Source organism: Muntiacus reevesi, chromosome 2, assembly GCF_963930625.1.
Source record: "Muntiacus reevesi chromosome 2, mMunRee1.1, whole genome shotgun sequence".
In the NCBI taxonomy this organism is placed as follows: Eukaryota; Metazoa; Chordata; class Mammalia; order Artiodactyla; family Cervidae; genus Muntiacus; species Muntiacus reevesi.
This window is the reverse complement of record NC_089250.1, coordinates 99,280,764-99,296,757: the sequence shown is the minus strand read 5'-3', so window position 1 is coordinate 99,296,757 and position 15,994 is coordinate 99,280,764. Positions and strand designations below refer to the sequence as shown.

Below are 15,994 nucleotides of genomic sequence, written 5' to 3'. Positions count from 1 at the left end.
TTTATGTCCCCCCTTTCCCCTTTGGGAACCATAAATTTGTTTTCTATGTCTGTGAGTCTGTTTCTGTTTTGAATATAGACTCATCTGTATTATTTTTTGGATTCCGCCTATAAGCGATATCATACAATATTCAGCTTTCCCTGACCTAGTATGATATTCTCTAGATCCATCCATATTGTTGCAAATGGCAATATTTCAAAGAATGTATATGATTTGTATAATTTGCTCTATGATTTGTAATCTTAAGTGTGTGCATATGTTGTTTATTATTTAAATCAAGACACACAGTAATAAATAATATCATTTCATGGAACCTAACATAAACACTCTGACACAGAAGAAAATACAAGTTATCACTAGTAAAATGAGTTTATTTTATATTAAAGTTTTCAAAAAACACATTTGTAAAATTATCCTCATACTGGGCCTAAAGATAGCTTTTACAAAGAGATTAAAACTTGCAAAACTGCTTTCTCTTAACTACTAAAGTACATAGATTTAAAAGGTGTTATAAAAGAAAATGTTAATTCATGGTCAATGTTTAAAGGGTTAATATACATTAAATCTGTAGGAAACTACCAAAAGATTAAATCTTAAAAACATTAATAGAGTAAAAGTTGTACTTTCCTTTCAGAAAGCTTTATTCTTAAGTGATGTTTACTAAGAAACACACACTACATACCACAATAACCTTTTCAAAATGTACCCAATTGCTTTTAAATGAATCAACTTACACAGAAGAAAACATAGGAAATAGCTCTTCAGTACATATTAACTTATTTTTCCTGATTAAAAAAATCAAAATAAAAATTTAGCCTATTCCAATTAAAAATACAAATTACTAATATTTAAGATAGTGTTGTATTATTTTTAATAACACAAAAGTTCAAGCATTCCAGAGTACAAACTGTGTTATTACAAAAAAAAAACAAAACCTCTTATCTAACCAATGTTTACAGAAATTTGGAATATTTACACACCTCATAACACTGTAGAAATCTTTGGTGGTGACATACGGATTAAGTTCCCTGAAACCATTTTAATAATTTTATTCCATCAATCTGTATAGTCAAGTATTTAAAACTGGTAATGCTGGCAACATTATTTTCTATCCAAATTCACATACATATAGTGAAGTGTGTGGAGGGAATCTTACGCAGGGATTATGTGGGTTTAAATAATTACTTAGCAATAAGGCTTATTTCTGGCTCATTTTTACACCAGAAAAAAAATAGAGTAAACTAAAGAACAGATCAATTCTTCCTTCTAAACAAACCCTGGAAATAGTTAATATTCAGGAACAAGTTGAATGACAGTAAACTGAGACACCAGGTACAGTTTCTGGATAAACTTTAGTAGCTACCAAAATAGTGTTCTAAAGGTCTGTGCAGCATCTAATGCCCATTCACCAAAGGGTGGTGGTGGGATGCAAGGCACTGTGGTCTAGGGATAAACACACCTCTTTTATAAGAATTAGCCATAAAAGCAGAGAAACAAAAAAATGACCTGTTCCACCTTAAAAGAAACAAAGACGTACAAGTTTATTATACAAAATTCAAATGAAATCATGCTAAAACACACAGAAAAGAGGCGAAATGTAAGAAACGAAAGGACAGAATGGAAATGATAGAACAGCGAAGTGACATTGACTGTACAAAGGTTATAAGAAATATATCAGAGGAATCCTTGAGATATGATTAAATAGAAGGATTTGCATTATCTCTTTGAAACTAGTATTGCTCTTGGTTAAACATTTTGACTCTAGCAGTGTAGAGGGATAAATAATTCCTCCAATTTAGGACAGTATTTGTGAGTTTACGATAATTAAAGCATAGGCTTAATACTGAAATTAGACTTAAATAAAGTGGTACAAATCAGCCCCTAAAAGTAATGTTTTTGATACAGTCACTTACATGACCTTGTTAGGCAATCTGAGATGACACTGACCTTGTGTAGGAAAGGTAAGCATGGCGCATGCAGCATTTATATTGGGAAGTCAAGTGTTCCTAGGCAATCTACGTTAAACTCTCTTCCAGAGTTTATAACCAGAATTCATAGGAGTCTTGAATTAGTCAAGATAAAATAGGTAAAGGTACTCATAGAATTAAACTTTGGGGGAAAATAAATTTAATGAAGTTTTTACATGGTATTACTTATTGAGAATGTGAGATAATCTGGAAGACACGAGATAATCTGGAAGACATTTTAAGACTTGCATGAAGAGCAATGTATGAATTATAGTAAGGTACTCCTGAGTAAACATTCTGTTCTTTACCAACACTCAGAGTGGGTCCTGAATATACACTCCCAGCTGGCTTCATTTCTTGAAAGGCAGAAAGGTCAAAGATCTCACAAATTTCTCTCATTGTTTTTTTTTCTTTTGGGTAAACAGAATAATCAAGTAAATTATATGAAAGAGTATAATCATACAGATTTGTATAATGATACAATTTTGATTACTGGTTACTAAAACCATCATCAGAAATATACTGACGGGGTTCATAATGCATAGTTATTTGCCACTTAAAAAGCTTCAAAGTTTGGTAACTCAAAATCTCTTGGATTAAAAACACGATATTTTTCTAAAATCTATTCTAATAACTTCTAATACATAAGATTAACAACATTTGTATTTTGCATTGGCATGGATCTTCAGGAAATTATCTCAGTCAGAAGTAAAATGATTCAAGTGGGTAGAGTCAATGCCAGATTTATAAATCAGCAGCCCGTGTCAGTGCCAAGCTTGTGAATAGATTGGTTGTTGGTTAATTTCATGAATTAGAAGATATCTACCTGCTATACTGGTCTCTGATTCCATTTCACAAAAGCTACCATTTTTAAAAGCTGAAAATGAAACCAGTGTTAACAAAAACATGCTAAATTCAGCTACAATGTAGAACTAAATATGGGAAGCTGGTAAATTTTAAAGAACTTATCTGTATGAAAGATATGTAGAAATAGTTGAAAATGAACTATGAGCTCTATTTTTTATTATTAAAATTAAATGAATATAACTAATGAAACTCACAGGAAAAGAGATGATATAATTCAAGGCATAAATTTGACAAGTCAGAATATGACAAATAACAGTAAAGACAGTGTTAATAAAACTTAAATGTATAGTTGTAAAATACGTAAACAATTTTCAAGTGTGCAAAACTAGTCAGGAATGAAAGTGCTATGTAGATACCTGGTTTTCAAATAGTTGTCTTGAAAACTTTCAGTGGATGGTGGGAAAACTAGAAAGTATTAACAAAGTAAAACTTTGAAAAGTATAGAAAACATATTTTATCTTATATTATACCCTTGTTCTATCACTGCTGGATCAGAAGCCTATTTAATTACTATCCTCATATGATAGTTACAACAGAAATGGAGGTAAACACAATACAAGATCACAAAGGCTGATGTCGCTTGAACCATCTTTCAAGTATACTGTGAATCTGTGTTTCACCTTATATCTCAGGCACTTAATGTTTTGAAGAATCTGACAACAGACAACACAATTTTCTTTTATTTCTGATCTATCTATCTATCTATTTTTGCATAACTACCTTTAGTAGTCAAGATTTGGAAGCAGTTGTTAAAGAAATAAAAACTATTTAAATTGAAAGTAAACCCTATCACCACCACAATTTAAAGAACGGTTTTAATGGATACATCCTGAATATATGATGTTAGAAAAACAAATTGATGTATTAGCATAATTTGTCTTGGGATACTTGATGTGTACATGGCTAAAAATACACTTGTGGTCTCTTCTTTACTTTGTATTTTAGTGACCCATACCGCACCTGAAGAGAGAAATGTGTTTTCATTATGAATCAGATTTTGAAATTAGATAGGACTTCATAATTATCATCACAGTAATAATTTTTAAACTTTCATGACATAAAGAATCAATTGTCCTCTAAGTGTGCACTCAAAAGACACCTCTATCTATATATTCCAAAATGTAGTTGGTATTGTGTTACATATATGCACAGATTATTATCACTAGTGATAAGTAAAAACATAAACTGTTATTATTTACACTTTGTTTGGTACATGTCCATGAACACTGCCTACAAAGACCTGAGGCCTTCACTGAAATCCTCCACTGCTTTCTGGGCACAAAGACATACATTATTACGAATACACTTTTACTATTTAAACCCGATATAGAGTCGGTTTAAAACAAAACTATGTACTTGATACTGTTAGCTGCTTTCTTTATATATATGTGAGGGCTGGTACTGGGTACTCCCATCAATTGTCTGATTTTGCTACAGAAAACAGTGAGAATACTGTTTTCCACTTATAGCGAAAGACTAGGAATTTATTATCATTTTCCAAATTGCCAGAGATCTTAATCCATCTGACCGGAATAAATAATTTTAAATATAACCCGTGCTGTATCATTCCAATCCTTCATTTAGGGATCATTAATATACTAAATGAGCATGCAGCAGGGAAATCTCTTAATACTAATCATTAGGAAAACAGTTCTACACTTGACTCACCTCTTTTCGGCCTTTCACGGTTTTCACAGATTTCATGCTTTGCGATCTTCGCAGTCCTTTGTGTGTTAACATCTCATCGTCTGAATATGGTCCCTCTGCTTCTTCATCTGTTTTCTCATCTCCGTCTCTCAGTGGAATTCCGTAACCTAGATGAGTTGTGAAAATCAGCATGTTTTAGTAAAAGGATACCAGTCAGCACCGCCTCTTCACCCCGTCTGTCCACAGTTCTCTGCACAGTCTGCGTTTGTCTGCTTACTCCGTTCCTTTTTCATTTGGAATGGGTTCCCTGCCCTTCGCCGTTGATCTTCACCCCTTGCACTAGTCTAGATGAGGCTCATTTCTTCCAGGAAGCTTCCCCTGGCAATTCCTATTCTTACTATGCATTTTGCAGAATATTTAGAAATATTTTTGAGTAGGTTAACAGTTATCTTGCTCAAAAATCAAAGAATATAAATAGATACATAGTGAAAAGTCTCTTCCTGCCCTTTCTCCTTTTTGTGAATTCTAAACTACTTAAGCAATAATGTGTTTTGGTCTGTCATTTGTACCTTTGACTTTAATTAGGAACTTCGGGTCCTTTTGTCAAGACCAGACATGGTAGAGTGCACTTAAGGAGTCATATAAGACCCAAAGGGAATAGAACTTTGGGCAAGATAAACTCACTGGGGGCAGGTGATAGAGAAGTTAAACCAACACTGTTGCAGCTGCTAAGATAAAATCCAGCCAGACAGGCTACAGTAATGAGAAACACCACAGGCTATGATGACTGATGTTAGTTCAAAGAAAACAGCCAGCACTAGGAAGGTCAGTAAGCGATCATGTGGGTGTGCTAACAGGATGCTATGTGTAGCAGCGAGGACTTAACATTGACCAGCAGGCAAATAACCAGGCAGCCAGGCTGGTTACTGTCAGGAACTCTGAGAGCACTCTGAGAATGGGATTCAGGGAGAAGAATACTCCCTCCCATTCCTGAAGCAGTGGTTCTCAAAGCTTATTAGAATTTCAATAAACTTGTGCTAACGCACAAACTTCCTAGAATATATTAGAGTCGCCTGGAGAACCCGCTGATACACACATTGCTGGGCTGGGGTTGGGCTGAGAAATTACGTTTCTAACAAGCTCCCAGGTGATGCTTCGCTACTAGTTGGGGGCCTGCACTGAGAACCACTGCTTGGATGGAGCAAGAGAGGGGCCTAAATCTAAGGCAACTGGGGAATAGTAAGTAGATGATAAAGACTGGGGTGAGGAAATTCCTTAGTGGTCCAATGGTTAGGATTCTGGGCTTTCACTGCCAAGGGCCCAGGTCCCATCCCTGGTCAGAGAACTAAGATCCCATGAGGTCAAAAGAAAAGAAAAAAAAGGACAGGGGTGAGTTTACAAGGCCCCATTACGTTTCAAATTCTACTTTAATAAAGGTAAGGGGCATAGCTACCTTCTTTGGATGGTATCAGGCTCAGGAGGGGGCAAAGATGGACTTCTTGCATGTGAAGAAAAGTACACTGAATAAATTGTTTATTCATCTGCTCTCACAGGACATGAATAACTTGAGCATTACTAAGCAAACCATGAAGAGTTGTGATTAAGCTTCCGGGTCTCATAATAAGATAAACATCTTTAATTATATATTAAGAGCAGCCCACCAGGCTGGACAGAGCCCAGCTCTGTCCCTGGGATTCTCCAGGCAAGAATACTGGAGTGGGTTGCCATTTCCTTCTCCATAATTATATATTAAGGAAGTCCAATTTTATGCTGCCAGACTTCTGGTCTAGAAATCAGGAAGGATTTGGAAGCAGAATCAGTCATTACATAGGCCAAGATCCTTTGCTTTCCTGCAGCAGTTGGAGGAAGTGTGTGCTAGGCAGAAGTGATAGCACATGCAAAGGCCCTGGGTCATGGGGAAGCACAACTTTGTGGAAGAGCTGTGAGGAGGCCAAATGTGGCTAGGAGACCAAGTAGGGTCAGCAGTCCTGGGAAAAACCCCCTGGTACAATATTAAGTGGAACAAATGTAAATATAGAAAACAAAGGAGGAAAAACAAAAATGAAACCATAATATCTGTTGAAAGTGGGCTTTTAAGTGATTTTAAATTTCTTCACTTTTTCTTTCTTAAAAAAATTGCCAAATTTTTATTTAAAAAATTTTATTACTTCTGTATAAACCAGAAAAAGATTATTTTAGATTGCCACAACTAGATTTTTCTCTATTGCTGTTGCTTATATAATATTCCCAATCCCAATATAATAAAACTAAGGTAAAACACAGAATAAGGAATCAAGGAAAGAATCAGAAAGGAAATGACTGTGATCAAAAAGTTCTCTAAGGTAAAAGATGAGGCAAACATGGCCCTTGCGATTTTAACTACCTCTCATTTTATATGATTAGGAATTGGAATTTCACTCAAAATGATAGTTATATTATATATATATATGTATATATACATCTTATTGTTTCCTAATTTCAACTAAAAATATCTTAGTTTTCTAATTATTGTTTCAGGAGAAGTGACAGATTGATTCATTATTGCACAAGTTTTTAAAATAATTTTTAAATTTAAATTTGTTTATTTATTTTTGGCTGTGCTGGGTCTTCATTGCTTTTTCTGATCGCAGCAGAGCAGGGGCTAATCTCTAGTTGTGGTGCATGGGCTTCTCATTGCAGTGGCTTCTCTTCTTGTGGTACACGGGCTTAGCTGACCCACGGCTTGTGGAATCTTCCCACAGCAAGGATCAAACCCGTGTCCCCTGCAGTGGAAGGCAGATTCTTAGCTAACGGACCACCAGGGAAGTCCTCACAAGGATTTTTAAAATACTACTATGTGTGAGGCAGTACACTAAGTTATGGGGGATACAATGTTAAAAGACATAACTGTCCTTTTCTACCCTGAGAAATACACAGTCCAGTAGAGGAGACAGAGTCATCTGTAATGAATGCTATAAATAGAAGATAAGGGAAGTGGGTTGTGAGAGGAGACTTCTTGTAGGAAGGTGGTGGCCAAGCTGAATTCTGAAAGGCTCGTGATTCTATACACCCAGCACCGGAAGCAGTGGGGTGCCAAGGCTGGGGAGCTAATACACCACATGCTGCTGAGTTTGGACTTCATCAGAGAACAAAGGGGAGAGGGCATTGAAGCATTTTAAGCAGGAGAGTGACATGATTAGGTTTTGGTTCTTTGTAAGAGTCTTCTTGTACTTTAGAGAATGAATCATACGTGGTAAGACTGGAAGCAGGGAGGTTACTGCAGTACAAGTCAGCAATGATGGAGTCCAAGGATTGAGCAGAAAGTAGCCAAGCGTGGGATTTGTTAGGAGGTGAAGTTGACCAGCTTAATTTAGCAAGTTATTAAGATTAAACTGCATCAAAAAGAAAGGAGTCAAATCAAACATCTTCACTAAAACATGCATTTTCTATTCCGCTTAAAAGCCTGAAAATAAGCATTATGAAAATTCTGATGTGCATGGTGGAAATAGTATTAATCAGAGTTGTCCAAGAATTTTAAAGTCTTTGGTAGAGGAGAAGAACCGAGATTATGAGAAAAGCCCAAATCTAGATGCCCTATCTGAACAGGAACCCAGCAAGCTGGCTGAGCAGGTCTGCCACGCCCAGGCGAGGTGAAGCTGGTGGGGTGCTGCTGGCGAACAAAGGTGATGCTACGGTCAGCCGTTTTCCATCATCAATCTAGACTGGACAAGGTCCTCAGGATGGTGCTGTCCATGCACATTCCTCAGGGGCAGTGACTGGGAACCCAAGAATGAGAAGTCTGTGTTGCCAGGGGCCCTGAGGCCTGAGGCTGCAGCTGTTTGGCCAGCTTCAACCCAGTGCTCTGTTACCATTTTAAGAAACGAGCAAACGCTTATGCAGACTGACCAGGTTTTATTCATAACTTGCACATCTTAGAATTGGTATATTTTAAGTCTCTCCTCCCTCCCACTCCTTAATAATAATAATAGCCAATACTGATCCAGCACTTAGCAAAGACCAGGCATGTTTGAAGCAGTTTCACGTATTAATGTAAGTGCAGAATCATGGAAGGTCTGACTTGGGAGGAGGAAGCCTTAGCTATCATGCTGGAAGAAGCCCTGGATCCATGAGAGGAGAAACGAGTGAGCATCTTGCTACAATTACTGTAAGAACTTGAGTGAGTCTTGCCTCTCTGGGCCTCAGTTTTCTTATCTGGTAAGGTGTTGAGGCAGGTGGGAGATGAATAGGTTACTATTAATACATGAATGCCAACCCTGAGCCAGTAGAGCTGTCTGGGGTGCTATGTTGAGTGCGATTCTGAGCCAGATGGGAAGTGCTGCAATCCATTAGCAATGTCTGCCATGGGCACAAAGGGATGTCATTTACTGGCCTTCTTTGACTAAAAGCATTTCTAAGGTCCCCTCCTGCTAAATTGTTTGCAGTCCTTGTTCCAGCCCAAGTGTCTCACTAAGTGTAGTCTCTTCATAAAGTAAATAGAGAGAGGATTAGATGAAGAACCTTGGATACTTCATTTCTGTCACTTAGTATGTGGTCTTTGACAAGTAATTTAATCTCCTTAGGTCTCAGTTTATTCATCTACAAAATAAGGATAAAAATATTTAACCTGCATAGTCATCTTCAGGGTTAAATAAATATATAAAGCATTGAAAACAAGACAAAACAACTCCCTTTATCTGCTGGTATATTGAAAATGAATACTGAAGCACTTTTAACTAATATGAGAGCAGCAGCTTCTTTGCAGAAAAAATATTTCCACTTATGAGAATGTGGTGTTCTTTCTAAGGAAGTGAACATCATGTTCAAGGTGTCTATTTTCTTACAAAAAAGCATTTGGAGGTAGCTCTTTTTCCCATAGTGACAACATGTGAACTAGAATAACTTCATCAAAGCAAGACTTCTCTTGATCAGCCAACCTCAAACTGCTCAGAGCAAGCCATTTAGCTTTTAAGAGGGAACTACTTTCTCAAACAGTTGAATTTGCTTGTGTTCTGAGATAAATGTATTGATTACATGAACTAGTAAACAGACTTTGCAATGTAAATATAATTCCCACACTGAAAAACTTACCAACTTGCTTTCTTTCTTGAGAAATTTTAGAAGTAAATAAAATAGAAAAAAATTCAAGATATAAGAAAATGAATACCTTAATAAAAGAAGAGTTGTTTTATTTCTGATTTTAAGAGTAATGGGTTAATTTTTTTAAAAAATCAATAGAAGCCCACAACTCAGAGTTAAATGCTGTTAACATTTTCATAATACCTTTTCAGACTGTCTTCTACATACATAAATCTTAAAAATACATTTACGTATATTAATCCATTTCATCCATCTGTCTATTGTGCCTCTATGGTACAGGATCATAACAAACACACTGTTTCATTATTATTGTTTTTCCCTCTCAATCTGGATATGTTTTCATGTCAGTAAGTATCAATATAAACTGACATTATTATTTTTCACTGCTAATAGCCACCCTTTTGCTTAACTATTCTCTTAGGAGTTTGGTTTGTTCCAATATTTTGTTACTATAAACATCAATAAAATGAACACACTTGCCTGATTATTTCTTTATGACTATTCCTAGAAGTTCTTGCTGAGTTAGATAATACATTTTGATAATTGTTACTAGACTGTCATCCAAAAAGATTGTTATACATTAAACATTCATAAAAAGTGTATGAGAGTGTTTGTTTCCCAACTTTCTTGTTATTTTAATTCACGGTTTAAAATTTAACAGAAGAACTAATGAGCACCTTGTTATCTTAAAATATTTTAGTCACAGCATTTTATTTTATTTTTTTTAGCATTTTAAATTTAATAGACGGATCCCGTAAAAATGATGTCATGGATTTTCAAATTTATAATCCTGTTTTCATTTAAATAACTGGAATATAGTTCTTAACCAATTTTAAGGTATAATTATAAATCAACTACTGATAAAGGATTCAGATTACTGGTCCAAATCAGCAAAATATATATAGCAGATCCCATATTCAATGTCAGTACACCTAATTTTTTAAATGCCTGTTAAGAAAATGCCTTATATTAGGAGCTACTTTTACATTATTAAAGTATTAAGGATGATGATTCAAGGTTCAAAGTTTACTCATTCTTAAAGGCATTAGTACCTTACTCAATGGCCAGTACTTAATTATTACTTTTTAGATAATAGCCACCAATTTTTTTAAGTTATTCTAGGGAGAACTTAGAAGAAATTTCATTATTTTTTCTTTATAAGAAGCAACTATTCTTTTCAAGTTGGTTTTAATTATAAATAATGATTTTCAGTATACTTCAAAAGAAAACTTCTACTTGGGGAAAAAAAAAAAGATCCAGTAGCCCTGTACTTTATGGACCTAATAAGACACTAATAAGAAATGTCCTGAAGATCTTAGTTCTCAGTTGAGCCTTGAACTATAATTTTCTTACATGTGAAAAAAAAAAAAAAAAGACTAAAAGAACCATGTCTTTCGTTTGTGTGCATGTTTCTAAGATCACAATTTATTAAAGTTTTAGAACATATCAACCATGACATGCTTACAATTTATATTAGAACAAGTGGGTTTTTGGTCTACAATTCATAATTTCAAGACATTTTTCCATTGGAGTAATCTTATTATCAAACTGCTCTTTTGTCACTGCTTAAAACTTTTCATCTTATGGTTCAATATCCTTATTTGTTCACAGCACTTACAGTAAAGAGGGCTTAAACTCTTTAGATGTTGCTACACAGTTTGAGTAACAAGAGTGGAGAGTCAGGACTGGTGCTGGTGGTCATAGACGACCACATCCACTGCGTCTAGAAATTCATGGCAGCACATGGGGCTGTTGCTACTTTCTTAGTGGGATTCTCTCCAGAGTCAACAAAAGGCAAGCACTAGCCTTATTTAGAGAACAAAAACAAAAGCTTAAAGATAAACTTTAGTTCGGTTCAGTCGCTCGGTCGTGTCTGACTCTTTGCGACTCCATGGACTGCAGCCCACCAGGCTTCCCTGTCCATCACCAACTCCCGGAGCTTAATGAAACTCATGTCCATTGAGTCGATGATGCCAAACTAAAGATAAATTTAGTTTACCCAAATTCAGACAGCTGGTACCCATCTTGACTCAAGATCCCAATTATGACAGAACAATACGTGAAAACAAAACAAGCACACCTGCTGCTTCACCGGAGCCTGATTTACTTTTCTTTTTTGTTTCTGGGAGAGGTTGGTACGGTCTTTGTCCCACAGGCTCATCACCTTGAATAGCTGTTAAGTCATGCATACTGAAACTTCGCAAACGTTCAGTTATTGCTCCTTGGCTCTGTTTAATAGAGAAGCGATAGATCCAAGAAAAAGGGTGCATTTTAAAATACTTAATATGTTTGCATTTAACTTTCCCCCAACATTTTATCATGAAGCTGATTCATTCATAATGAAACTTTCAGAGACGTTGAAAGACGTCTACAGTGGATACCCATATATCATTTATATTTTGCTGTATCTGGTTTATCACTAATTTACCATCTATCCAACCACCAATCAATTTTTAATGCACTTCAAAGCAAGTTGTAGACATCAGTACATTTCACTCCCAAACATTTCTGTTTTAAATTTAACTTGAAAATGTAAAAAAAAAAAAAGAAAAGTATCATGAACTTATCCTGACTATAAACATCATCCATAATATTGCTCTCTCCTAGAATTAGCACTTTGAGGCTTATATTTATGATTCACAAGAACTTTTTTAAAGTAAAAGAGATGCTATTTCAAAGCTAAGTCAAGTTAGGAATGGTAATGGCTCTACCTAGAACACCACACAAAAAAATTTAAGAGCCAAAGAATCTTGAGTATGAAATGATATTCAGTTAATGAATTCATCATCTGGCAAAGCATATCTACTACTACACAATTTGACTTAAAGCCTTAACAATATGGTAGACACTAGGCACAAGTGGGTATTTAAAGTTAACTAAAATTGAGAGAAAGAAGAAATTCAGCTCCTTAATTGCACGAGCTACATTTCAAATGCTCAATAGCCACATGTGGCTAGTGACTGTGCAGGTAGAGAGTATCTCCATCACTGTAGAATGGTCAATGCTTTTCATCATTGCACAGCTTTGAAAGGAACATTTCTGAACTTTTCAGACATAACTACATTTCCTCTCAAAGTATAAAGCTTTGTAAAGAGAAAAAAATAATTTCTAAATTTACCCACTTTGAAAATTTGCATAGCATACAGATGACTCATTTCTTATTTATAGATGGATTAAAAATATTCTTCTAAAGGTTTTTTTACACTTATTATTTCTTCTTCCCACACATGTGAATTTATGATTGCCTCTACTTATAATGGTACTGTAGAAACTCATCCATAATGGTTCATCTTTAAATTTCAAAGCCTAAGCCATTACAAACATCTCAATGTTACTGCTAATGTGTATTTTACATTGAAGAAAAATGTCTTGATTCATGAGTCTTGGATTAGCTACTCTTAGTGATATCCTATTATGTCAAACCTGAACACCACTTCCATAGCCCACTTAAGCTTTGTAATTTCTACTACAGTCTTTGAATTATGAAAAAGCATAATTAAAGGGTCTAGTGAAAAGTGAAAGTGTTAGTCACTTAGTTGTGTCCAACTCTTTGCGACCATAGACTGTAGCCTGCCAGGCTCCTGCGTCCATGGAATTCATCAGGCAAAAATACTGGAGTGGGTTGCCATTCCTTTCTCCAGGGGATCTTCCTGACCCAGGGATCAAACCCAGGTCTCCTGATTGCAGATGGATTCTTTACTGTCTGAGCCACCAAAAGGATCTATAGTCTCAATAAAATTAGTTGGATTCCACATATCCTTAAACATTCTTGACAAGGTTTAATTTATTATACTCTCTTTTTATCAGACATCATTTATTTATTAAATAGAGGATGACAAAAGACTTCAGACACACACTAAAAGGAAGTGATCAGTGCTTGTCTGAAACAGATGCTTTGTTTTTGCAGAACTGTCATTTTCTGTGTTCCAATCTTTGTAGTTCTGTGTCCTCTCAGCAATTCTTGACTTTTTTTGCCATCGCCAAACAGATGGTAATACACATCCATAACATCCTATATTCTTAACCCCCAAACCCTCCCACTCAAGAAAGAAAGTACATCTCAGCATGCATATAAGTCAAAGTGCTGTTGAATCAGTCTAGCTTTAATCATCCACAGACTTCAGTATCTTTAATGATTATCATCAACTAATTACTTAGGGTGTATCTCACAAATGAACTCACACATTAATGTTAGTTCTGTGACTGTGCTTTATATATTTTGCCTTCAGGGCAAGATTTTAAGAAACTAGAAGAGAGGGACAAATCTTAGGCTTCCTCTGTTCTCTGAGTGTAGCTGGTATGGGACTGATACTGAATAAGTAATAAGTAAACTATTCTTTTTAAGCCTTTTTTTTTTCATTACTCATGACTGCTACAGAGTTCTCTATAGATAGCAGCATGTTTGAATGTAAACATATTGCGTTTATATGGATAGGTTCAGCACCAAACCACAAGTATGGTCATGGGTATCTACATTCACTAGGAGGTTGCTTCAGGTTTCCATGAAAGGTGAGCAAGGACCAACACCGAGATGCGTGTGATCTATATACAGTCAGGATTTTAATGCAGCTCTTGAGTAATCAACCCTCTAGCCCTGGTATTATCAATCCTCAAAAAAAACAAAAAGGCCAGGTACCATACAGGGAAAAGCAAAATGAGGCTGTGTACCCTCCTTGAGGACTCACAGCACTTCGGCAGCCATTATCACTTTGAAAAGCCATTTCTTTTCACTGTATGTTTTCTAATGAGCCCAGAATAGAAATAACATGGCGGGGGGTGGCGGGGGTGGGGGGGGAACTATTACACAACTGCAAACTTCAAAAATACTACATAAATTATAAGTATCCAATGTGACCACTTTAAAGGAGAGGTGTCATTATAAAATAACTGCATTTAAAGGCAGAGCTATTCCCTCTAGTTTTTATATATTCTGCACAAAAAGTCCATTAATAAGGGAATTATGTTTGCAATAAAATATTAGGAGGAAATGCCTCCCCTCCACCTCAGAATTTTAAATCATGCAAAATATAGGTCTAAGTGTGCAGTATGGTTACAGTTAGACAGGAATAAATATTTAAAAAATGAAAACAGTATAATGTGTAGGCAGATGAGTGATTTCCATTTTTTTCAAAAATTTCTTTATATTACAAAATCAGTCATAGATGGAATAATGAAGTTTTTTTCTTAATTGGAGGATAATTGCTTTACAGTGTGTTGATTTCAGCTATAAGTATACATATATCCCCTTCATCTTGAACTTCCCTCCCACCACCCCCCATCCCAGAGGTCATCACAGAGGGTATAATGAAGTTTAACTGTTAACATAATATACTATAAGAATTTCTGACCTATTTCTTCATCATCTTTCCAGTATCTAAATCCCTTACTCCCATCATTAAAAGAAAAACTGTTTCTACATTTTGAGGGCACAAGCAGGAAATTATAGCCACTTATCAAAACAATACTAAAAGGTATTTATATTTTGTTTAAATTAATAATGCTTGATTTATTTTCTTGCATTTGGTTTATACACTATTAAGCTAAAAAGTATAAGAAAAATGAAGACAGGTTCTAGTCTGAGGAGGAAAATATGTGTGGAAACAGCAGTCTTAGTAAGTCAGAAGGGAGTTACTATCCACAAGGTAATTCTATACCCCGGCATTTAGATCCTATTCTCTACAGAACTGTATATACACTGTGTCTGTTAAATTTAGTCCTAAAAATCAAAGAGAAAAGTAACAGAAAGGTTATAATGAGAAAACAAAAGTCAAAGTAATTAAAAAGTATTCTGTAGAACATTTTACATCATTAGACCAAGTGTTCCTGTCTTCAGGAAGCTCAGAGGTCTCAGAGTTTGAATTTAGATGAGCCCAAAACATCTATTTAAGAAACTAAGAATGAGGTAAGGCTGGCTGGGTGGGAGGGCTGGGTCCAAGCTCTGGAAAGAATGCTTTAGCCGACAAGCAGCTTCCCAAGCTGGCCCCACACAGAAGCTCACTGATAGCTGAAAATTTGCATGTCTACTCAAGTATCCAAGTCTATGTATGGCATCTGTAAAAACGGACCATGATGTATGACTAATTCTAACCTCTTTATACCCAACCATTCTGCTTTGTTTAAGTACTTTGTTTCCTGGTTAAATATTATATTAAAATTACTGTGTTGTTGTTTAGTCATTCAGCTGTGTCCATGGACTTTTGCAACCCTATGGACTATAGCCTGCTAGGCCCCTCTGTCCATGGGATTTCCCAAGCAAGAATATTAGAGTGGGTTGTCATTTCCTACTCCAGGGGATCTTCCTGACCCAGAGATTGAACCTGCATCTCCAGTACTGCAGGTGGATTCTTTACCGCTGAGCCACCAGTGAAGCCCCATATTTTGTTTTAAATAAGAGGAATTTACTGTGCTTATCATCACCTGTGTATAAAATCTTCAAC

The 15,994-nt window shown here is 35.7% G+C and overlaps 1 protein-coding gene across 1 annotated transcript in view; it reads right to left on the bottom strand.

Moving 5' to 3' along the window:
• Positions 1-350: 350 nt before the first annotated feature.
• REEP3 (receptor accessory protein 3) overlaps positions 351-15,994 on the bottom strand; it is a 97,942-nt gene continuing 82,298 nt past the window's right edge. Inside the window, exons 6-8 of the mRNA XM_065922423.1 lie at positions 11,638-11,785; positions 4,503-4,648; positions 351-3,794 (exon numbers count right to left, since the gene is read on the bottom strand). Of these exons, the coding sequence (XP_065778495.1) occupies positions 3,738-3,794; positions 4,503-4,648; positions 11,638-11,785 (351 nt within the window). The 3' untranslated portion in view covers positions 351-3,737. The remainder of the gene's footprint in view (positions 3,795-4,502; positions 4,649-11,637; positions 11,786-15,994) is intronic.